The following is a 23,873-nucleotide window of genomic DNA, read 5'->3' as shown; positions in this document are numbered from 1 at the left end:
AGGTTATCTGCCTTGTTTTGTTAATTCGGTTTTTATTCCAGATGCTAGTTTGTCAGCGTTTAGTTTAAAGCCCGGGGACGAGGCCGTCTTCCCACGCTGAGCAGACCCTTGTCTTGGGCAAGTCCCAGATGCTCCGGGCCCTCCTTCGGCTTCCCAACTAAGGACGGTGACTCTTGCCCTTCAGTCACCTCTTGTCTTGCTCCGAAGCTTAGAGAAGTCGCCCTCCAGACAGTGCTCTTGAGAGGTGAGCAGCTCAGAACTGTGAGGCAGCATTGTAGTGGGGGCTGTGGCGCCGTCTGTTCTCCATGCACTCGCTCCAGCTCCCTGTGAGGCCGTGGTCTGTGCAGCAAATGTATTACGTGTGTTAAAGCTGCATTGACGTGAAAGATGCAGACCATCATTACTGCTCATCTAAAAAAAATGGGGTGCATTTTCTATGTCCCCACAAGGCTTCTCCTGCGTCTGTGGTTGAGGTGCCTCCTCAGGCGTCCGTTGGGACTGCGTATCTCCCTCGGGAAGATGCTGGTAGGAATGAGCCAGGAGCGGGACCGCCTTTGCAGCAGACGGTTGGTGATGCTCTATGACTAATGCGGCAAATTTGATCTGCTGATGTTTAGATGGATGTGTTGGGTGCTGAAGTGTGTGGGCTAGAGAGGTGTTTTCTGTTATTAACGGGTGGAAGTACAAATCTGCTCCCAAAGGAAGGCCTTCCTGAGAGGCGGAGGGCAGGAACCCCTGGGGCGTGCCCTGGTCGCCGGGCCTGCTCCTGGCACAGGGAGTGCCCGCCGGCCGCGTCCCTCCTTCCTTCCACTCACTAGTGAGCTTCCCACGATCCCTCACGCTGCTGTTTAATCATAGAAGCAAAGAACAGGTATGACAGTGCAGCTCCCACATCCCGTCTCCCTCTCTGGGCGGGAGGGGCCCAGGTGAGAAGGCCCCTCACCCCGTCTCCATGCAGTGAGCGCAGAGCGGCTGCGCAGCTGGAGAGGTGCATCCGGTGGAAAAGTCGGAGTCAGACGGGACGTGCTTCAGGTGCAATGTAGCCGTTTAGGTTGTTTTTAATGTGGTTCTTTTCTAAACAGTTTCCTAAATAGTTTTTGTGATTGGATATGACAGTTAGTCACACATTATTTCTCCCTGCTCACCTGAATTGTCCCAAGTCCATGAGGGTGACTGTCACTGGGCTGCATGTCAGGCAGAGGCTGTGCTGGATGTGGTTCCGAGGCACCAGCCCCTCAGTCCTGCTGCTCACAGGCTCGTGGTCACTGTGGACCGCCTTCCTCCAGTCCTCAGGCCCACTGAGTTCCTGCACAGGATTCCCAGTGAGTCAGACTCTGTTTCTGAATCTTACTGTGGCAATCCTGCTGCTTCACTGTGCCTCCTGATAAATTACCTCCAAAGTCAGAATCGCTCTTAACTCAGCCCAAAGCTGCGCTCTGACCCTAGTGCAGAGGAGGTGTGCCCGCAGTGTGAGTCCTAGGCCCGGGCTTTCCTCGCGCCGCCTGAGCGCCCCTGGGAAGCAGACCCTTCAAAAGAGCCGCTGTGCACATCGTTTACGAGCTGACACCGGGATGCTTGTGGACCCACAAAGCCAGCGCTGATGAGTGTAATGTGGCGTATCTGGTTGGGCTGCAGTAAATAAAACCAATAAAGAAAAGTCATTCTCAAACTCAGCAGCAGTGAGAAGTTAATGTTTAAATTTTTTAAGATTAATGAAGGAGGTCAATAGTGAATATAAGTCATGAACGGCTCTCGTCGAGCAGTCTGTGTCATCATGCCGACACTCAGGGACCTCAGGTCTGTGGTGTGTAGGGTGATGGCAGTTAGCTTGCGGTCCATGCTATTGTCGCTAAGCTTCACATTCTAGCCACCACTTTTTTCTTTTCTGTTCTTTTTTGTCCTTTTTCTTTCACTTTCTTTGCAGAAGACCATCAAATGAATTGTCACAATAGTCGATTAATGCAAGACCCAGAAAAGGATGATAATAACAATGATGAGTATGACAACTATGACGAGCTGGTGGCCAAGTCCCTGTTGAACCTTGGCAAGATTGCCGAGGACGCAGCGTACCGGGCCCGCACGGAGTCCGAGATGAACAGCAACACCTCCAACAGCCTGGAAGATGACAGCGACAAGAACGAGAGCCTGGGGCGCAAAGGAGAGCTGAGTCTGGACTTGGACAGTGACGTCGTTAGGGAAACAGTGGACTCCCTCAAGCTGCTGGCACAAGGGCACGGTGTGGTGCTGGCGGAGAACATGAGCGACAGGGGCTACGCAGACACCATGCAGCAGCAGGACAGCCGGAACATGAACTATGTGATGCTGGGGAAGCCCCTGAACAACGGGCTGGGGGAGAAGCTGGTGGAGGAGAGCGACGAGGAGGTGTGTCTGAGCAGCCTGGAGTGCCTGCGCAACCAGTGCTTCGACCTGGCCCGCAAGCTGAGCGAGACCAGCCCGCAGGACAGGAACCCACAGCCCAGCCTCAGCGGCCGCCCACACATCCGGCCAGAGGACGACTTCCCGGGCAGGACGCCGGACAGGAGCTACTCGGACATGATGAACCTGATGAGGCTCGAGGAGCAGCTGAGCCCCAGGTCGAGGACTCTCTCCAGCTGCGCAAAGGAGGACGGGTACCACGAGAGAGACGACGACACGGCCTCCGTCACCTCCGACAGGTCCGAGGAGGTGTTTGACATGACCAAGGGCAACCTGACCCTCCTGGAGAAAGCCATCGCTCTGGAGACAGAGCGGGCCAAGGCCATGCGGGAGAAGATGGCCCTGGAGGCTGGCCGGCGGGACAGCATGAGGTCGTACGAGGAGCAGTCGCCAAGACAGCTGCCCGGAGAGGAGAGAAAGCCCAAGCCCAGCGACAGCCATGTCAAAAAGCCATACTATGGTAAAGGTAATATTTCTACCTACGTAAGTTCCTCGGGAAAACGTGAGCCTGAGCAAAGGCTGTTGATGTGGTCACAATTAAGTGTGCATCACAGTAAACTGTATCTCTAATGCATGTTTCTTAGGGTTGATTCCAGAGTTACATATTGTGATATGGTTCTGAAGACAGATAAAACGCCTGAGATATACACAGCGCAGCTCAGTTTCCTATTAGCAGAGCAGATGAATAGCCGGGTGTTTCAGAGGGAAAGGCATGTCTTGGCGCACGAGATAGAAGCTATCAGGATGAGCTGTGATCTTATACATGAACCACAGTCTGAGTGGCAAGGATTTGTGCTGTCAGTCGGGGTGGAGCGTGCATCTTCTAACCTGGATTTGGTAGGTGACATCACGATTTATAAAATTACCATCGAGTGACAGTTATTGATAAAACCTCCCCCATAGAAAACATCCCTGAGAGAAATTGAACAGTAACAGAATGACCGATAGCATAAGACAAGGGCAGGCACTGCACATTAATTATCGTAGGTGCTTGGCGGCTGGAGCCATTGGCTATGCAGGGCGTGTGTGTCCCAGGCTGAGATCAATAGCAGTTTCCGCACAGAATCGCTCCCCTCACTGATCTTGTTCAGTGTGGAAACAATTGTGGGGTCATTTTGTCATAAAACACTCAGAGCCTCCCAGTGTGGAAGTGTTAGTGGGCTCTTATTTATGAGGTATATGAGCACATGTTTGCATACATCTCTGTTTAATTACATACATATTAGTCACTGTGTTAATATGTATATTCTAACCTGAGCCATTGACTTCCTGTTCGAGAACAGCTGTGTCTGCTCTCAGAAGAAGGCAGGTCATAGTTGAGCCTCACGTAGAACTTGGGCACTGGGCCAATTTCAGTTAGATGCTTAGACCTCAGGAAGCCACTTACAGAATGAAATTGGTGGTTCCTTAAGTCCTTCCCAACGAGCCCCAAACAGACCCTCTGTGCTCTGCCCTGTTCTGTGCCTTAGAAGCGCTGAGCTCCTCCCGTGGATTTGACAGTGAGGTTCAGGAATTTCTTTTGAAAATCAGTTGCTATGTAAACGTCAAAGGATAAGAAAACCTGCTTTTTCTGCTGTGACATAGTGTGTATTCTCCTCTCAATGTGCACGCAGCCCAGCCGCACGTGGGCAGCACTACTCCAGGCCCCAGGGCACGGCCTGAGCCAGGGGAAGGCAGCTCCTGACCCGAATTGAGCCCGGTGTCGACTCAGTGATGAGGTGCAGGCAGAGCCTTGGCAGGTGTGGACGTGAGGAAGGGGTTGGGCTAAGGCCACAGAGGGTAGCTCAGCGAAGCCTCGGGCTGGCTTTGGTGCTGTAAAGACAAGACAGGTGGCATGTACGTTGTGACTATAGTGGAGTCTGTTAGAAATTGGTAGATGTTTGAGAATCATCTCAACATTTTAGGAAGAAATCGTGTCTCTGCCATGGGCTTGCTCGGGTGGCCACGCGCTAGGTTCTGATCGAGACGGCTGCAGAGTGGACTGTGGCGGGCTCCGCACAGAGGGCGCAGCCAAGTGCCAGGAAGCCGTGGGCACTTTGGGCATCCCTCCTGTGGTTTCCGTGACTCCTTTAAACCCAGAGCTTCTGTAGATATTGACTCATTTTGTTTTGTTACAGTTGCTTTGAATGGTTTTTGTTTTTTGTAAGAAATGGAATTCAATGGCTCGCTTCCCCTGAATCAGTGGGGCTGGGGTGGGCACGAACAGTAAAGCTGAGAATTGCTCTCCCCTAGGTGGGGAGTGTGGGACTTGGACTCTCCAGACAAGCTGGAGGGCATGGACCCTGCCTCTGCCCAGCTGTTCAGATCTTCTTCCCCAGTCAGTGTGTCCCCATCGTCCCCAGTTTCTTGTAAAGATGCCACAGTTCTGTCAGAGCCAAATTAATGTGGCCAGGCAGGACCCTGCGTGGGCAAAGAGATGAACGCCCTTGTTTAAAAAGGTAGCTTCTCAGCGCGGCCAGGCACCCTCCAGGCAGAGCATCCGCAGTCTGTTCCCGGCTCCTCGCTATTTTACTAAAGAGGAAGGGAACACACGTACCAGTTCTCATGTATACGCAATCTTCTCAAAGTGTTGTAAATGATAAACCAGTAACCTTTCCAGAATCCTGAGCTAAGACAAAAGAGGTTCATCCTGAAATGCCTTTGTCTGCTCCCTACGCCTCACTGGACTGGTGCGGGAGCAGGCTGAGCCCGGCGCACCTGTCTCTTGGGTGGTGCGGAGAACTGTTGGTTTGCTTGCTTGCTGGGTTGTTTTGTGTTTGCTCCAGTGTTTGCCTTCAAGTCGAATTGGGATTGCATGAGAGAAGGAAGCCAGGGGGGTAGTGGTGAGGGCGAGCGGCAGCCCAGCCCGGCTCACACATCGAGAGGAGATTATGCCGTGTCTTCCAGCACCTGAGGCCGTCGGAGCCACACCGTGTCTGCACACCTGAGCTTGACTTCAGAATGCTTTCAAAATCTGTGCGTGATTTGTTAGGAAATCTTAGGTGTCCTGATGAAAAAGAGACAATTATTAATAATAGTTAAAATTTACACTTTGTCCTTTAAAGTCATTTATATCTAGGTTATGACCTTAATCAACATTTTCCTATAAAACTGTTACTGTGTGCTTTGGTATTTACATTAATTAATGCATACCGAGGTCCTATGAGATTACACACAAGGCAGTGACATGCTAGGCTTCAGGGTTGCACGTAGGAGACATCCTGCATGACATCTCAATGTTGACATTCCAATAGCCTGTTTTTAGTTTTGTCTTCAGCGACTACGACTCCCAGTAGTTCAGGAAGCAGCAGACAGCATCAGCGCTGGTTTTACAGAGTACAGGCCCGGGAGAGCCAGTTCCATAGAGCAGTGCACTAGCCAACAAGTAAAGGGTCTCTTGTGGAAACAAAGGGTTTAGTTTAAACATCCCTGCGAACCCTTTGTCTCTTTCCCTTCACATGAAGGACTCAAGGAAAAGTCCTTTAGGCTTTTAGAAGTTTTAAGCCAGGGTTTTTTCTTTTTTTAAAATGAATACTAACCGAAAGTAAAACATGTCTCTCACAGTCATGATTGGTTTGATTAGTAAAATCTATAATAATAAAAGCATAATATGCTAATTAGACGGGTTGACCTTCCAGACAAAGCTGGGGCTGTGAAGGAAGCCTTGGTCCCGGGTGCCTGCCATTGGCCGGAGAGAAGGAAGCCTTGGTCCTAGGTGCCAGAGGGAAGCTGGTGCCGGCAGCTGGGGGAAGGAAGGTCTACTCTTGCACGAATTTCATGTAATCCCACAGCCAACCAACCTCCTGCTGTCCCCCCTTCCCCCCTCCCCCGCCAGCTGGCCAGCCCCAATCGGCCCTGAGCAGGACTGGGAGAGACAAACCAGATTATCCCCGATTGCCGGCCAGGCCAAGGGATCCCACCCATGCAAGAATTCATATACCGGGCCTCTAGTATTAATATAAAAGCACCGAACCCCTGGACCGAGTCATAGTGCTCACTGTCTGTTGATAATCTGCACACCTGGCTTTCAGAAGCAATATTTTGCACACTCATGGTGTTGTTTGGTCTGAGCTTTAACTTAGACTGTTTCTTGAATTATTTTCTGCATGTTTATGCACTGGGTCCATCTGGGCATAGAAGTAAATGTGAGCAGTATGGCTGCGTTTCTGCCTCGGGCTCCTCCCCAGCAGCTGCAGAGCCGCTGACCTGCGTGCACGTGTCGCATCCCAGGGCTTCCTCAGTCCCGTGCACTCAGAGGAGCCACCCAGCGCCCACGGCAGCACTGGGACAGCTCTGTGCGCACGTCCCGTCAGGCGGGTCCCACCTCTGGGGTCATTTGCTTGCAGTGCCTTCTGAGAGTTCAGCTTATTTCAGAAAACCTCTAAATTGACGTGCTCCCTAGCAGTGCTGCAGAGAGTACATTTCAACACCAGCAGACCTGTCCCTTGTGCTGTCTGCAGTCAGGCACTCCACAAGACAGCCGTCTGCCAAAGGGTGTCTGATGGCAAGACCCACAGTTGAATTTCACAGCAATTGGGCAACCACCATGGTGTGGCTTTGTTCTCTGAGAAGGTCACTGTCTCATTCCGTTGGTTTCTGTGAGCTTGTCATGTAACACACGGGAAACAATCAGAGTGCAGTAGGGAAGTAGTCTTGTCTTCTTTAGCACGGAAAGGAAAGTGTTTTATGATTCGTGATTACACTGTTTAAGGTCAGAAATCACGCCAAGCCAAAGACCTACGCAAAAACCCGATGCCACGGCCGTCTCCCTGCCACCTGCTTTGTCTCTTGACTCATCAAGGTCTCTTCAGAGTGTGAAGTGATCACATGGTCTTCAGTGGGTAAAGGATTCACTCTCTTGACACCTGTTGTCGCTTTTAGATCCCTCGAGAGCAGAAAAGAAAGAGAGCAAGTGTCCAACCCCAGGGTGCGATGGAACTGGCCACGTAACTGGGCTGTACCCGCATCACCGCAGCCTGTCCGGATGCCCGCACAAAGATAGGGTCCCTCCGGAAAGTAAGTCTGCCTCACCGATCCCGCACACACCGGCGGCCCCTCTGTCATCTCTTGCCTCTGTCATTTCCATCTGTCCTGACGGGCAGCCCCTCGTGCAAGTGCACACGAGGCCAGCAGGCTCGGGAGCTCACCCTCCAGCGGGCAGCATTTCCCCCGACCTTCCTGCGGGGCCGGCCTAGGATGGAGCTGACACCAGGCTTCCTTGGCCCCAGGCAGGCCTGGCCTCCAGGCCGCAGCTCACTCTGACCTGCTCTGAGCCTCGGGCAGTCTCCACCAGCGCAGAGCTGAGTGCAGACGGTCCCGCATCCCTTCCAGCTTGAAGCTGTGGAGCCTTGAGGAAACCCCTTCTCTGGGCCCATTATGCGTAAATGTCCATCAGTGTTTCTCTTTGTATTTTACTGCATTTTATTCCACAAGTCTGTTTCATGTCATAGTTGTCCCACCATTTCCACACAATAAAATCTTATGTGAGGAGGTTACGCAGGTGGTTTTGATCCCACACATTGATTTTAATCAGTTAGGCTCTGAGAATATGCAATAAATTTTTTAAAAACAACTAAGTTTTTTTAGAACTGAACCAATGTGCACATTTTAATTTTTCTCGCAGCACATGAAGTATTCCAACTATTTTATTTTTTAATATATATATTTTTTAATCTCAGAGAGGAAGGGAGAGAGAGAGAGAAACATCAATGATGAGAGAGAATCATTGGTCATCTGCCTCCTGCACACCTCACACTGGGGCTGGAGCCCACAGCTGGGGCATGTGCCCTGACCGGAGTCAAACTGTGACCTCAACTGAACCACGGAGCCCCACCGGCGGGGCTAAAAACAATTAGAAGTGATTGCACAGGGAAATGGCACATTTCAGAAATGACCTTTGAGTCTAAGACCCTGATTGTGAGTCTCAGAATCTTTTTCATGGTCTGAGACACAGTTCTAGTGAAGAAAGTGGAATCCATTGGCTGGAGAAGGGACCAGATGACCAGCTGGCTGTGTACAGGGACTTCTGAGGGTGGCCCCATTAAGTGGCTGACTTTGGGGTGCTTGAGGCCAATCTGGCAGAACCCGGAGAAGTTCCGGGAGCTGAGGCTTAGGACAGGCTGAGAGGGGCATGTTCAGGGAATGTTGTAGAAGCTGTTGGGACCAGTCTTCAGGCGGCTGCTGACAGTAATGAAGCCTGCTCCTGCACATGCCCTGTGAGCAGACAAGAGCAGGAGTGGGGACCGCGCTGCCCGTGTGTTACATGAGCAGGGAGACAGCATGTGGCCGAGCAGCTTCCCCCCAGCCGGGCCACCGCGCACGCAGCCCACACTCATCAGACCCTCGGAGCGTGCAGCCCACAGGCAGTGCAGCCGGTTTTTCAGATGAGGAAAACGTGGGCCCGTGTGTCACCTCCTTCCCCGCAGCACAGGCCTGGCGCGTGGGAGGCACTCGGTACTTTCATCCCAGCAGAGCAGGTGCGCTCGCCCGGGGAAGGTGCCTGAGCGAGATCTGGGTCCACACCCATCTGGATCCGAGAGCTGGTCTGATCCGGCCTGGTCCCAACAGGCCTGTGACCTTGAGCACGGCACATGTCTCTGCACTTGATTTTCCTCATCTGCAAAACGAAGCATTAGGACGAAGCCCTCGAGCCTTGAGAGAAACAGCCTCTTTATGCCATTTCTCTGAAAGGCACACATTTCACCTTCAGAGCAGAAGACGGGTTTCTCTTCGGGGCTGATAAGCCTCTTGACTCCATGTTCTCCTGGAAGAGTCTCACTGGAGCAGAAACCGGGGCCGTGTCTTGACAGCCGCATATGAAGGCCACACCTGTCACAGTGGGAACAGCTAGGCGCTGGCCCACTAATTCCTTCCGACAGGGATTCGCATCATTCCTTAGAATGCCATGAAATGTACACAGCCACACTCCAGGGGAGTGCACACAGGAGTCTGTTGCCCCAGTTTGCAGCACATTGTGTGAGGAGCAGAGGCCTCTCCACTGAATGAGACCCCGCTCTGTCCTCCAGGGCCCCCACCTGGCTGAGACAGGGAGCCCACAGGGCACACATGGCCTCTAGGGACAGAGGCCCCAGACACCAGGGTGAGGGCTTCCCCAGGGACATGCAGGCTGCACTGCTGTCCCGCCAGACCGCCTGTGACAGAGAGAACCGCACGTCCTCTGAGCACTGCCGAGCGGTCCACACAGGAGCCCTGCTGGAGGAGGCGGAGAGCACAGGAGGCTGGGCAGGCGCAGAAAGCATCCCCGGGGCAGGCTGGCAGGGCCGGAAGAGGGCTCAGGGAGAGGCAGACACTGAGGTGAGGCCAGGGCTGGTGCCTCTGGTTATAGCAGTGATAGGTGTCAGGAGCTGGGAAGTAGGGAGACAGTGGTCTGGGTTTGTTTTCTGAAACAGAGTGAGCTTGGCTGCTGGGAGGGAGGGCTGGAGGCTGGAGAAGGTCAGATGTGCAGCTGCTCTGGGCCTGTGCTCTGGGCCTGTCCTCAGGCGGCGCCGTAGGAACCGGAGAGGAGTGTCCCAGACGGGAGGCTCACAGGAGAGAGTGGAGGGGCCTGAGGGAGTGCGGGATGGGAACAGAGGAGGACGAGCAGGGGGCGAAGGGCAGGCAGAGAGGGCCGAGGGGCGGAGAGGATAGTGTTTGCGAAGGAGACTCCTGGAGAAGGAGGAGGACATGAGGATGGCAGGGAAGGGCAGGAGAGAGGGGCCGAGGAGGAGAGGCAGCTGGTCCCCTCTCGAGTGGGGTCTGTGACCACTCAGCAGGAGGTGCAGGTGCAGGCAGTTTGAGGTCTGAGCCTCAGACATGCGTGAAGCTGTTTGCCTCTCCAGGAGAGACTATATTGAGAACTGTCGGCACGGAAGGAAAATGTGTTGATTTGAGAGAAGTGGTGTGACGTTCCAGCAGGATGGTCCGGAGAGGAGAGGAAGGAGTGAGTGACAGCGGGGACTGTGCAGCGGAGCACGACCCAGAGGCAGGGAGAGCGCAGGTGGGTGCTGCCTCCTATGGGCCGGCAGAGACCAGGGAGCGGGCCAGGTCCCGGGAAGACAGGACCCCGAGGGAGCAGCACAGGCCACCCCATCAATCACTGCAGACTCGGCTGAGACCTGCAGAGGCACACCAGGTTTAAGGAGCTGTCCAGGGAAGTGTGCGGAGTGGCCTCAGTAGTAAGCTGGCGGTGTGGCACAGCACGGGCGCTGCTCACCCTGCAGGAGAGGGAGACTGTTCTGGAAGGAAGGTCTGTAGGAAGCAGTCATGGACTCATTTGAGCAGACTCTGTTTCTAGGGGCCTTCCATATGCACCTGCGTTAGGCAGACCTTACTCCGAGGGACGCTCCCACAGGTTCCTGCCGTGTTCTCCGGGAGGGTAGCCTGGTGTGCTGGGCCAGCGACATGGGTCACGTCTCGACTGCCCACCCTCACTTCTCATCCCCACCTGCCTTCCCCACCGCCCAGAGCGTGGCCTGTCCACTGAGGAGCAAGGCTGTGCACATAGCCCGCCCTGGCCATGCGAGGAGCTGAGCGTGACCGCTGGCCGCTCCTGGGCACCACGGCGGGCGACCCTGTCCCCTCGCTGGCCTCACGGCCCAGCAGCGCAACACTGACTTTCCCAGCTCACTCCTTGGAAGAAGAATAAAGTGCTCAGTCCTTAGGTGGAAAGCCAACATTTAATTCATTTCATTAAAAATAAGGTTTGGGGTTCCTGTCACCATGGCCACCAGGCCCTCATGACACTGTGTCTGAGGCAGAGGTGTGTGTTGGAACGGTCTGGTCTGCGTGCTGCTGCCTGGCGATCAGGTGCTCAGTGCTTGTGTGGGGTGGGGGTCAGATGGGCCGCGCTGGGGACGTCCTCACATCCCAACCTCCAGCCCCACACGGTGCATCCTGCTCTGCATGCCCCTCAGATGAGCCTTCTCCCCGCTCCCACGTGTTTCCCTGACCATGCCCATCATGATGTCTGCAGGCCGTCAGTCGTACACGAGCCACTTTGTTAAAATGACTGCGTCCTCTTGTTCCTGGACCGTTGCTGTGTTTTAATGCCACGTGTTTTCTCTGCTCTCCCTGTCAAGTTCTTGCCATGCATGAGAATGTTCTCAAGTGTCCTACTCCAGGCTGCACAGGGCGCGGGCATGTAAATAGCAACAGGAACTCTCACCGAAGGTAAGCACGGCCCCTGCTCCTGCCTCAGGGGAGCCCCGGGGGCCCCTCCCTTCCCACCCCGGTGCCCCTCATCCAGAGGATGGAGACTTGGTCCCATCGCGCTCGGAGTTTGATGCTCGGACCCCTCTGTCACAGAGGGGTTTGTTAATGGTCTCACCTCCTTGTCGTGACGGGGTAAGAGCCCCCCGGGAGGCAGCATCCTTACTGTGACTCTGAGAGGGAGCCGTGAGCATGTACAACTGGAAGGAACAGTGCAGGCTCCTGGTGCCTGTCAGGAGGGACCGGGTCACACCCTCAGACAGGGCAGGACTTGGAACCCAGGACAGAGCGGGCTGCCCGCTCTGCTGGACCCTACCCTGGGGTGGGCAGCAGCCTTCCTGCCCACTGCTGTCTGCTCTGCTCACAGCCATGCTCTTAGCTGAGTGAAGTCCAGTCCTCCTTCCTCCCTTGTTCTAACCCCTCCCCCCCACCCTCCCACCCCGAGCTGCAGCCCTTCCGTCAGGTGCTCCTTGGCCGTAGGCAGAGCGGTTCCGTTCCCGCGTGTCTGCAGCCGTGTCCAGCTCCTCACACCCAATATACATCTGGGTCTCAATGCTGGGCGCTCCCTGCAATGTTTGCTCATACCACTGGCCAGTGTGGTCACTTGTGTTAAATTATAATGAGTCAGATCACATCCCTGCCAACCCTAGGCCTTGGAGTGTGTCCTGGGCGTGTGCTGCAAAGGAGGCAGCAGTGGGAGTAAGGGTTGTGCTGAGTGTCACTCGAAGCTGTGTTTACAGACCAGCTCCTCCGTCAGATCTCACCAGCCCCAAGTGCACAGAGGGAGGTCCTCAGTGCCTGTGGTTTGTGGGCTGTGTTGTCACACAGACAGCAGACACCGTGGTCTCAAGAAAGACAGACTCCAGAACAAAAGAGCAAGTCTGGGTGGTCCCTGAGAATCCAGCTCCAGACCCTCTGCCAGGGGCTTCGGGCTGTCCTGCTGTCCCCCCATCTCTCTTCCAGGGCACCAGCCACACAATGTGGTCGGGGGTGCTCGGGGGTCAGCCCAGACCTCTGTCTCTGGTGCAAGCCAGAGAGCTGCCCTGCCTGGGCCACTAGACACAGCCTGCCCCGCGGCAGTCCCTCCTCCAGACACGGCGACGGCCCCTGAAGGCAGCCTGGTCTAACGCTGACTGGCTTACACTCTTGAATGAATTGGCTGGCTGGCTGGCCTAAGAAAGTTTCAGGTGTGCTTCTCACAAGCACATAGCAGGCAGCACTCTGCTGGGGGCGAGGGAATACCCACTCTCCCGTTCCCACCATCAAAGCAGTTTGGGAGATCACCCCCTTCCTGCGAGGATGTGGTTGTGCTGATTGGGGGGGAGGGGGGGTGGCTCAGTCGTGGTGATGTGTGAAGCCGTTGGGGAGACAGCTGACGCCTTTCTGTGCTTGCAGCCTCTCTGGATGCCCTATCGCTGCCGCGGAGAAGCTGGCAAAGGCCCAGGAAAAGCACCAGAGCTGCGACGTGTCCAAGTCCAGCCCGGCCTCCGACCGGGTGCTAAGGTACCACTCCGAGGGTGCGGGTCTGCGGTGCGTGCAGGCAGCCCCTGCCAGCTCGGGGCTGTGCAGCAGGTGACGCCCCGCTCGCTCAGGGGCAGGGGGAGCTAGAGCTGTGCTGGGAGTGAGGCGAAGCACCCTGCACCCCGCAACCTGTGCAGGCAGGAGGTGACACACTCCTGGGCTTCGGTTTCTCCCTGGGAGCTCCTGGCTCTGAGGCTGGGTGGGACTCTCCCAGCTGCTGCTGCCTCAGAGGATCATCCTACTAGGCTGCGAGGCCAGGCACCACGTGCAGGTGGCGGCAGTGTTTCCTTTCCTTCCAGCACGTCCGTGATGGGAGCCCCTCGCCAGCATGGAGGCATCCTGAGTGGGAGCCTGGAGCTGCCCTCCCCCTGTCCTCAGGCACCCAGTGCCCAGAGGGTGGACTGACCTGCCCCAGGACTTCACCCCTAGATAATAAACTGGGAAAGTCCTCAGCATCATCAGGCTTAGCATCAAGTTTAGAAAAGGGGAGAGAGAGGAAGAAACCCACACTCCTATCACTCTGTATCAGCTCCCATGTCTGCCTGTAGCACCATGCTGACAGCTGCAGGTCCTGCTGCTTAGTCCCGGCTCACCCCAGGCCAGAGTCAGTGTGTCCACAAGGCCGGAGCCAGGCTCTGTCTTAGAGCCAGGGAGAGAAAAACAGCCCCTCACACTCTCACACACACTCACACACACACACACACACACACACACACACACACACTCTCTCTCGCTTGCACACATATACACACATATTCATACATACCCACACAACACACACACACTCCCAGTCTTACCTCTGTTACCTTGTCCTCTGGGACAGATCATGTGGCTGCAGTCACCAGGCTGAGGACACATCACCTTTGTGGTCTGCTGAGTATGGTTCCCAGTGTAGAGGATTCTGCCATAACCCTTCAACTCAATAAGAAAGTTAAATCCTTTGTAAAAGTGGGGAATACTTAAATAAACAAAACTAAGAAAAACCATCTGTGGTCCTGACCTTCAGAGAGACCCCTCAGTCAGGCTTGGCATGCATTCTTCTAGACCAGTGGTCAGCAAACTGCGGCTTGAGAGCCACCTGTGGCTCTTTGGCTCCTTGAGTGTGGCTCTTCCACAAAATACCACATGAGGGTGCGCACATACAGTGCGATTGAAACTTCATAGCCCATGTGCAGAAGTTGGTTTTTGGCTCTCAAGAGAAATTCTAATCGTTGGACTGTTATATTTGTTTCTGTTGACTAATGAGTTTGCCGACCACTGTTCTAGATCAGTGGTTCTCAACCTTTCTAATGCCTTGGCCCTTTAATACAGTTCCTCGTGTTGTGGTGACTCCCAACCATAAATTTATTTTCGTTGCTACTTCATAACTGTAATTTTGCTGCTGTTAATGAATCATAATGTGAATATCTGTGTTTTCCGAACCATAATGTGAATATCTGTGTTTTCCGATGGTCTTAGACTCTACAGCAGCGGTTCTCAACCTGTGTGTCACATGAGGAACTATATTAAAGGGTTGCGGCATTAGAAAGGTTGAGAACCACTGTTCTAGACTGTTCTGTGGGGGTGTTACAGTCTGATGTCCCCAGGGTACCTGCAATTCTGTCATCTCACAGAAAGTGAGGCTAGCAACAAATAAGTGAGGGGCGCCTGAGTGCCCCTGCCCACTCACTGTTAACACTGGCAGCACGGGAGCCCCCAAACCTTGGGCTTAGTCCCTCTGAGAAGGGATGGCTCTACCAGGGGAGACTGAGAAAAGGCAGAAGGAGAGCAAGGCGAGAACTCGGCCAGAGCCCAGAGGGCCGGCAAGAACCCGGCCTGGCCCTCCGAACCTCACAGGGGAGTCCCTCAGCCCCAACCCCGTGCTCCCACATGGAACCCAGGCAGCTGGAGAGGGACAAAGTGCATCCGTGATTACAAACATGACCTGTGCACACACACGCCTCCCTCTGACCTGAGCCTGAAACAGCAGCTTTTGTGCTGTTTCTGTTGCTCCTTCTTTGGGTGGACACAGCAGGGAAGCACAGCAAGCAACAGAGCAAGGCCCAATGCCAGCAGCTGTGTCTCTGCACACACTTTCCTTACGGCCAGGGTGCAGCGGGGAGGGGTGTTAACACAGTAGGGGCCATGCGGCCAGGCCTCATCTCCAGCTCTGTGCCTCACTCCCCCCTCCCATGTGCACACACAGAGATGCTCCAGGTGAGGCCATCCCTCTCCATCACCCATGACCTCCCATCATGTCCACACGCAGAGATGCTCCCTCAGCAGGAGGACAGAGACAGGAAGGAAGGAAAAGGAAAAGAATTTAAACCTAAATTTAAATAAGTCTTTAAATAAATTCCCAGTAGGAATTTAAGACTTGAGTAAATACGTCCAGTCCTGTCCACATTTCTCCTCTCCTCTGCTGGCCCATCCCCCTCCATTCTCTCACCCAGGATTGCCTCTCACTGAGGCCTCTGCCCAGGCTCCTCCTTCCCCGCCTGGCCCCATGGTCTTGCTCACTAGCAAATGAAGAGACTCCCATCTGCCCCACCCACCAGTCTCCTGTGCTTCCCCAAGACCTCCTCACCTTCCCACTTCGCTGCTTCTTTTCTGGGAATGTTTGTGCACACGCCCTGACCTTACCCTCAGGTGTTTACCCATTATGTAAAGCTAGCTCTAGGGAGATGGAGCCCAATCTCACAGCCAAAAGTGGCCTCCCTTCCCCAGAATCCCAGCAGCACTGGGCTCTTAAAATAGTGTGTCACACACACACACACACACACACACACTCACACATATACACACACAAATAGTAGTGCAGCCCACAAATAAAAGCTGCGGAGATCATTTATGCAGCGACCCTCCATACTACTTGGCAAATGCCTCAGATGACGGGCATTCAGCTGATTGCTCCCTCCTCTTGTTGATTGACAAGTAAATAAGCTAAGTTCCTGAACGCAAAGTGAGTGCCTTAGTGACTTGGTTAACATGGGAGTGGAGTGAAGGGAACAACTTTTCTGTCTTAATTTCCAAAAAGAACTTAAGCATCCACTTATGAGACGGAGAACTAGCAGGACACACACACCACAAAATGGAAGCTTAAGTAATGAAGAATAATTGAAGGCTCCTCCACTTAAATAATTTACCCTAAAATCTAGGAAAATGAATGGCTCCTGGGTAAAAATATGGGAACTGTAGGCTAATACTTGTCAGAATGCATTACTGCATGTTCCCTTCTATCATCCGGATGTACACATTTGTATCCAGTTTCACTCAGCCTGTGGCCCTCTGAGTACTTCTTTCCTGTCCTCCTCTTTCCAAGGGAATGCATCCCTAGCTCCCTGCATTTGAGGGTGACTCTCGCTCTTTGCAGTGAAACACTTGCAATTCTTCTGTCCCCACACCTGTCTTCACCAAGCCCACTGAGACTGAGAGAGAGAAAGAAAATGGGGAAAGTGACAATTCCGTGTTCATCTTCTTGTTGCCAGAGCTGACGGGCGGCTAGCGTATGTGGTGCTGCATAATGACAGCACCGCGGCTTTTCCTCGGGAAAGCAGGATGTGGTTTCTGTGCCAGGTTCAAGGCCCGAGTGCCACTGAGAAACTAGATGCTCTGGCGTTAGCGTGAGCCCGTCCCGTCCTCCTATCTCCCCCCGCAGCCCTGAAAAAGCCAGCTGTCGATTGTTTCTTGTTTGCTTACAGGCCAATGTGCTTTGTAAAGCAGCTCGAGATCCCTCACTACGGCTACAGAAACAACGTCCCCACGACCACACCGCGCTCCAACCTGGCCAAAGAGCTGGAGAAATACTCCAAGACGTCGTTTGAGTACAACAGTTACGACAGCCACACGTACGGCAAGCGGGCCATAGCTCCCAAGGTGCAAACCAGGGACATATCCCCCAAAGGATATGATGGTAGGAGGTGCACACTCTTATACATGAGAGTCACGCTTGCCTTGATGATGTTGTTGTTGTGTATATCCATTTCCTACCAGCGCTCGCGCATGTGGTCACTTGCTGGGCACCAAAGAGCAGCGCGCCACCCCGGGCTCCTTCCCCAGCCAGAGGTCCACGTGGGGAGCAGGGCCTGCGGGGTGTGGACAGAGCCTCAGCTCCTCTGCCCCATGCTGTCACTGAGACCGTGTCCTCACCTCCTAAGCTTCCTTTAATAGGGCCCAACTCAGATAACTGGACAGCCTGTAGCAGCGGCCCAAGTCCGTGGCTGTGCTGGGAAGGTTTGGTCCCCCACCCCGCCAGCCTGGGTGCACAGAGTCGTCCGGTGACTTAGAAGTCTGTCGCTCAGGCGGCACCCACCCCTGCCGAACCAGAACCTCAGGCCTTCCCTGTGTGGTGGGACTTAAAGTCACCGCGATTCTTCTGGGCGGCTGAGGGTGGACAGCCTCTGAGGGTGTCCCCACCCTCCCGCAGGCGTGGGGCCTGCTCTGTTCTGTGCTGGGGAGCGGGCCTGGGAGAGCCCCCTGGTGGCCCAGCTTGGTCACGGGCACACTCTGCCAGGAAAAGCACAGCTCCTGTCCACCCGCGGGCTCAGCCGCCGCCAGTGTGACTGGGTCGCATGTATCATGGTTAGTGGTTGAACAGTGGAAGGGAGGACACGTATCCTGGAGTTTACTTATTTATCTTACCACAATTCTACTCGACATTCCAGGACACATGCTTAGTTGGCACCTTTTACTAACTGGCATGTGGGCTGCGTAGCTTGTGATGACTCAGAAGTCTCTCCTGGCGCTCTCTGGCGAGGAGGGAGACAGGCTCACGCATGTGCACGCACCTCTGACAGGCGGTATTGAAATCACAGCACACAACCAGCTCAGCTGAGTGGCGAGGGTTCTGAAGCCTCATAATTCAATATGGCAGCTACACCCTTTTCCAAGTTATGTCACCATTCTTTGCCTTAATAACAATTAACTTGTATAGTGAATATTATATTTCTCTGATGCATCAAATATTGATTATCTTTGCATGTATCAATTCTTAATATATAGGAACAAAGATATAAGTGGGGGAAAGAAAGTGGTTTACGGTGTAATAGAAAATAAGTATTTTTTTATTTTGTAATAATTTGCCAATTTCAGGTTTTATTATTTCATTCATTTGATTGCAAATGAAGGATCAAAAGAAATTGAATTCACATAATTAAGGATTCTGTTGATATCATTTCCAATTTTGAGTGACCTGATGAGCACTTTGACTCGTTCATTTTCACCCGTCTCTTGGTCGCTGCTGTTCTCCATGCCTAACTCCCTTGCCCCCCTGTCATGGCTGCCTGGGTGAGGGCGTGGCCGGGAGTGCGTGTTGGGTTGTAGCATCTTCGAAGGGTTAGGAGGCAAACCTGCCTGTCTGTCCTCAGCGCTTCCCTGAGCGCCGTGTGCTGCTGGGCACGTTAGTGCTGTGTGTTCGTGCGCAGAGTTGAGCGAGGCTCCGCCTGCCCTGCTGTGGGAAGACCAGACAGCTCTCGGAGGCACAGCGTGCTAGTCCCTCGCATTCTCGCCTGCCCAGAAGGTTCCTGTGTCAGGACCTTAGGCAGAGCCACGCTGTCCAGCCGACCAACAAGAAAACAGGAACAGACTAAAAACTCCATGTGAGGTCCTCAGTGAACTAAGAGGAAAGACACCCGTTAGCATTAAACACTTCCTGAAAGCCAGTGGCCCCTTTCTCTTCCACTAGAGTCTCCTGCCAGGCCTTTTACGTGTGGAGGACAATGCCCGCTAAGGATGAGGGGCTGGGGCTGGCCCAGGCCGGTGGAGTGTGAGCTGAGAGGGGCCCTCCTGCTCCTGGGCATCGGGCATTAGGACCACAGGCGACAGCTCTGCACTCACCTCCAACAGTGCCCCGAGACCGGCTGCCGCGCATGGGACTCGGTCACTGCTCCTGAGCAAGAGGGAAGTGAGCCTGTGGTGGGCCGCCAGTGCAGGGAGCAGGAGCAGTGCGCAGGTGCCGGTGCCTAGGACACAGGGCCTCTCCCCGTTGGCCAGTCACCGGAGGTCCCACCTGCTGTAACCCAACACTCAGCACGTGGGCGCAGCCTCCTGGTTCTTCAGGCACCAGGCACGTCCTGGTGGCTCTCTGTCTCTGTCCATGCGCCTGTCTCTCCGTCTATCCGTTCATAAATCCATCCACCATCTACCCGTCCTCTCGCCGGTGGGCACGACCTCAGGAGGCACATGCTTGTTTCCATGGAAGCCCAGGATGGAGCGCACGCGTCTGCTCCTGTAAGCAGGTGGCCGTTTCTGGGCCAGGAGGCACTCCCCAGCAGAGCAGGCGCTAGGCGTCCTGCGGAAGGTGTGGGCTTCGTTTCCATCCCACTTATTTCCAGTACAAATGTCTGTGGCTGCTCTTTTCCCTGCAAGCGTGGCTGACCGCCTGAGCAGGGCCTGCCCCGTGGGGTGTTGGCCCGAGCACAGCTGTGTCACGTGTGGGCGTGGCCCTGCAGTCACAGCTCTGTCACCCATGTACGCTGGCACCTAGGACACGAACACGTCCTTCTCTGCTGGCCAGTTGGAAAGGGACTTGATTGGAAACCACTTTCTTGGCCAAAAAAAAGCCCTGTGTGTTTTATGGTGAATCGGACACTGCCACCTGACTAGGAGGGCTCCTGGGGACAGGGGCCAGAGCCACCTGGGAGAGGCCACTCCACCCCACACCCTGCACTCTGTGGCGCCCCCTCGTGTCAGCAGTGTGGTCCCAGGGCACTGTCACTGGGTTTGTCAGAGCTGAACAGATAATTATTGGGAACAAAGGCCTTCATCACCTGAGAGACTTGCAGTACAGAGACTCTTATTTCATTGGCAGCAAAACAAGAGAAAAAGCCGACGGCATTTAGTGAAAGGATATGCCTGGCCGCCTGGCTTCTTCTCCCCCGCAACCCCCACCTGTGCAGGGTGTGCGGCCCCAGCTGCCCAGGCCTCCCAGCGGAGCCCAGTGGAGCCGGGTTAAGCGCTCGGTGACGGGAACGCCCTTTACCAAGTGGCTGCAGTTTCTGGTAGACACTTGTCCTGCTGCTTTAGAAATTATCACTCATTTCTGAACGAAACTGCCATGCTTATTTGTGTGGAGCACTGTGTTCCTGAGCCAGAGGCTCGCCCTCGTCAGGGAGGAAAGCACACCTTTTACGGATTATTTTATTTCTCCCAGAATTTATTAACAAACGTGAGGATGACGTAAAACCACAAACTTCATTCCTAGAGAGAATCCTGGGGTGAGAGTGGCATTGCCGCCTTGATGTGCTTTAGGGCAGGTCCTGGTGGCCTCCTGGGACTGTGTCTCTGTGGTCCCTCTGGGCCCAGCCCTGAGCCCCGCTGCCCCCCATGCCCTGTGCTGCTGAGATGAGGCACGTTCACAGGGGACAGAGGGAGGAAGGCCAAGGGCCCGGCACCGAGGGTGTGAGGATGGCTCTCGGCTGAGGCGACACGAGCAGGATAGGAGTGACTGCCTGAGCTGCGGTGCCTGTGGGCCTGAGAGTGGAATTGGCCCCTGGTCCATGGGGGAAGCTGGCTCTGGAGGCGCTGTGTGTGCAGTGGTCTGGGGCTTTGTGAGGGGTGGCTGCCCGCATCGCCCGTGGCCGGGGGAACAGTGAACAGCGTATGCGATGTCAGGACGGCACGCGCTTCGGTGCAAAGCCAGGAGCTACGGAAGCTCGGTTCTCTCTCCGTTTGATCTGAACGAGGTGCTCTGGGGCACTTCATGGCATTGCTCACGACCGAGCTTATTGGCTGTGTGGGGTTCTTTGTCATTCCGTCCAGTTGTGCCGGTTTCTTCCCGCTGGGGAAGCTCTGGTACTGACCCACCAGTGACTGTTGGGGACAACAATGAGGGCAGGGCAGGCTGCTGCCACAGGCAGCGGGTGGGACCAGGCACCGCAGCACAGCTGGCCCCGTGCATGCACCCCATCACTGCGCCCACGCAGGGCCCCTGAGCTCAGGTGGGAAGAAGGTATGGGACAGGGTGGCTCCCTGGTGGAGGGCTTAGGACACTGAGCGGGGTGCTCCCACCTCAGGTTCACCTCCCAGGAGCCTTATGCCGGGCTCTGGGGAGAAGCCTGACCTGGGGCTTTAACACCTGCAGGGCTAATGGGCAGTGCTCCTAGCCCTCCAGCAGATGCCTCTGTCCACGGTGCTAGCGGACGTTGGACACTCAGAGGCATGCTGCTCCCAGGAGCCTGTCTGGCTGGTCGTGAGCTGGCTGCTCAGAAAGACAGCCTGTGAGTGACGCTCCGGGCCAGGGGCGAGCCGTTCCTGTAAGGAGGGTGTGTCTGCGCACCCCCGGGCGGTCATGCTCACTCTGCTGGTGCAGTTACCTCAGCTCACCCAAGTCCACAGGGCGCACGCCCCCTCAGCCGTCACCCTTTCCCCACAGGGCCCTTAGTGAGAATCGCAGGGGACTGTTCCTGAGGAAGGGGGTGTTCAGCCACGTGTCTGGTCTGCACGTCCAGGCTGAGCGCCGCTCGCCAAAGCACAGGCCTCACAGGGGGCCCGGGTGCAGGACAGTGATCCCACTGGCCACCGCAGCCCTAGAGTGGGAGCAGCCAGTCTCCAAAGGGCTGAGAGCCTGGGCCCCCCCCACCCAGTGAGCTAAGAGCCTGGGTCCCCCACCCAGTGAGCTGAGAACTTGGGCCCCCCACCCAGTGAGCTGAGAGCCTGCTCCCCCCACCCAGTGAGCTAAGAGCCTGGGTCCCCCACCCAGTGAGCTGAGAGCTGGGCCCCCCACCCAGCCCAGTGAGCTGAGAGCCTGGGCCCCCCACCCAGTGAGCTGAGAGCTGGGCCCCCCACCCAGTCCAGTGAGCTAAGAGCCTGGGCCCCCCACCCAGCCCAGTGAGCTGAGAGCCTGGGCTCCCCACCCAGTGAGCTGAGAGCCTGGGCCCCCCACCCAGTGAGCTGAGAGCCTGGGCCCCCCACCCAGTGAGCTAAGAGCCTGGGTCCCCGACCCAGTGAGCTGAGAGCCTGGGCTCCCCACCCAGTGAGCTGAGAGCCTGGGCCCCCCACCCAGCCCAGTGAGCTGAGAGCCTGGGCTCCCCATCCAGTGAGCTGAGAGCCTGGGCCCCCCACCCAGTGAGCTGAGAGCCTGGGCTCCCCACCCAGTGAGCTGAGAGCCTGGGCCCCCACCCAGCCCAGTGAGCTGAGAGCCTGGGCCCCCCACCCAGTGAGCTGAGAGCCTGGGTCCTCCCACCCAGTGAGCTGAGAGCCTGGGTCCTCCCACCCAGTGAGCTGAGAGCCTGGGTCCTCCCACCCAGTGAGCTAATGAGCAGACCTGCCAGGGAGGCTGCCTCCTGGGCCTCAACCAGGAGGGGAGACACCTGGTGACTGAGCCAGCACGTGTGAGCTGTAAGGCTCGTGCCGGCGCCGCTTGTGGGAGGGCGGGCACTGAGTGCCCACAGTCCCAGCTGAGCTCACAGCTCGAGTGGGCTCCCAGGAGGCAGGCCAGTGGCTCGCTCCTCGTGAGTCAGCCCTTGGCCCTGCCTCCATGTGGTGTGTGTCTACGCGCAGGGCTGGGGGTGCGGGTGGCAGGGCGCGTGACCTGGCGGGTACCCGAGTCACCCTGCCCGTGTCTCCCCAGCGAAGCGGTACTGCAAGGACGCCAGCCCCAGCAGCAGCACCGCCAGCAGCTACGCGCCCAGCAGCAGCAGCAACCTGAGCTGCGGCGGCGGCAGCAGTGCCAGCAGCACCTGCAGCAAGAGCAGCTTCGACTACACCCATGACATGGAGGCAGCCCACATGGCAGCCACCGCCATCCTCAACCTATCCACACGCTGCCGCGAGATGCCACAGAACCTGTCCACCAAGCCGCAAGACCTGTGCGCCACACGGGTACGCACCCTAGCGGGTGGGCAGGCGGGCCCCATCCACCCCCGAGGTCACCCTGGCCCCTCAGAACACAGGGCAGAAGCTGAGCCGTCGTCTCCCTGAGCGTCCTTCTGGGTGACCTCCCGGCTGGAGGAGCAGCTTTCCCGGCCACGGCCAGGAAGGGGCCAGGTGTCTGTGATGCTGCATGCAATGACCGTGTCCCTATAAGATCCAGGTGGACGAGAACGAACCATTTCTGTAAACAAAGGGGCCAGGACCCTGAAGACCCAGCATGCCTTGAACTTTCAAACGCAGGATGGCTGTCAACTAAAAAGCAGGCCTGTCCCCTGGCTGTGCTCCCCGCAGGTCACCCAGAACGAGGGAGCAAGGAGACTGCAAACCCGGTTCCCCCAGGGCTGGTCTTGCAGGTCAGCAGCTCGCATCAGTTCAGAAGCCAGTCTCTGTGGTGGTTTCCATACTCACTGCTTGTGCCCACCCCAGGAGAGCCGGTCAGATAGCAGCCGGGGACCTGCCTGGCTCAGCCATGAGGTGCTGGGACGCAGGCGGTGCTCTCAGGGGACCTGTGAGCAGGAAGGTGGTGGTGCCTCCTCGCTAAGGAACAGTGTCAGAGCCTGGCCTGGAGCTGCTCACGGGTGGGCACACGGCCTCACACCTGACAGCAGTTCTGAATGAGGGAGAGAGGCCAGCAAGTTCATGCACTTTTATTAGCATTTTTACTCTTAGGTTTTGGAAAAGGACCGGGGCACGCAGTGTCCGTGGTGACCGGGGCTGCTGAAAGGGAGGCAGTCACGGAGGGTTCTACAATGAGAAAGGAAAAGACTGTCACCCCCATCTGCTGACTCTATTACAATTAACCTCAGACTAAGAGCAATGAATGCGGCACTGTGAAGGCGAAGGCAGGATGAGGGCACTTGGACAAAGAGCTGAGGCAGAAT

General features: G+C 55.7%; 1 protein-coding gene across 14 annotated transcripts in view; it reads left to right on the top strand.

Annotated features, from left to right (window-relative positions):
• The window catches only part of MYT1L (myelin transcription factor 1 like), a 261,507-nt gene that overhangs the window by 200,423 nt on the left and 37,211 nt on the right, over positions 1–23,873 (top strand). For 9 of the 14 annotated variants that reach the window (XM_045578831.1, XM_036430277.2, XM_036430284.2 and 6 more), the window contains 6 exons: positions 1,925–2,902; positions 7,297–7,431; positions 11,493–11,583; positions 13,018–13,125; positions 16,824–17,035; positions 22,691–22,941. In XM_045578831.1, coding sequence (XP_045434787.1) covers positions 1,925–2,902; positions 7,297–7,431; positions 11,493–11,583; positions 13,018–13,125; positions 16,824–17,035; positions 22,691–22,941 — 1,775 coding nt within the window. The remainder of the gene's footprint in view (positions 1–1,924; positions 2,903–7,296; positions 7,432–11,492; positions 11,584–13,017; positions 13,126–16,823; positions 17,036–22,690; positions 22,942–23,873) is intronic. The other 5 variants (XM_045578830.1, XM_036430288.2, XM_036430283.2 and 2 more) reach the window with 3 other exon arrangements.

This window comes from Pipistrellus kuhlii, unplaced genomic scaffold, assembly GCF_014108245.1.
Source record: "Pipistrellus kuhlii isolate mPipKuh1 unplaced genomic scaffold, mPipKuh1.p scaffold_m20_p_106, whole genome shotgun sequence".
In the NCBI taxonomy this organism is placed as follows: domain Eukaryota; kingdom Metazoa; phylum Chordata; class Mammalia; order Chiroptera; family Vespertilionidae; genus Pipistrellus; species Pipistrellus kuhlii.
This window is presented reverse-complemented; position numbering and strand designations above follow the sequence as displayed.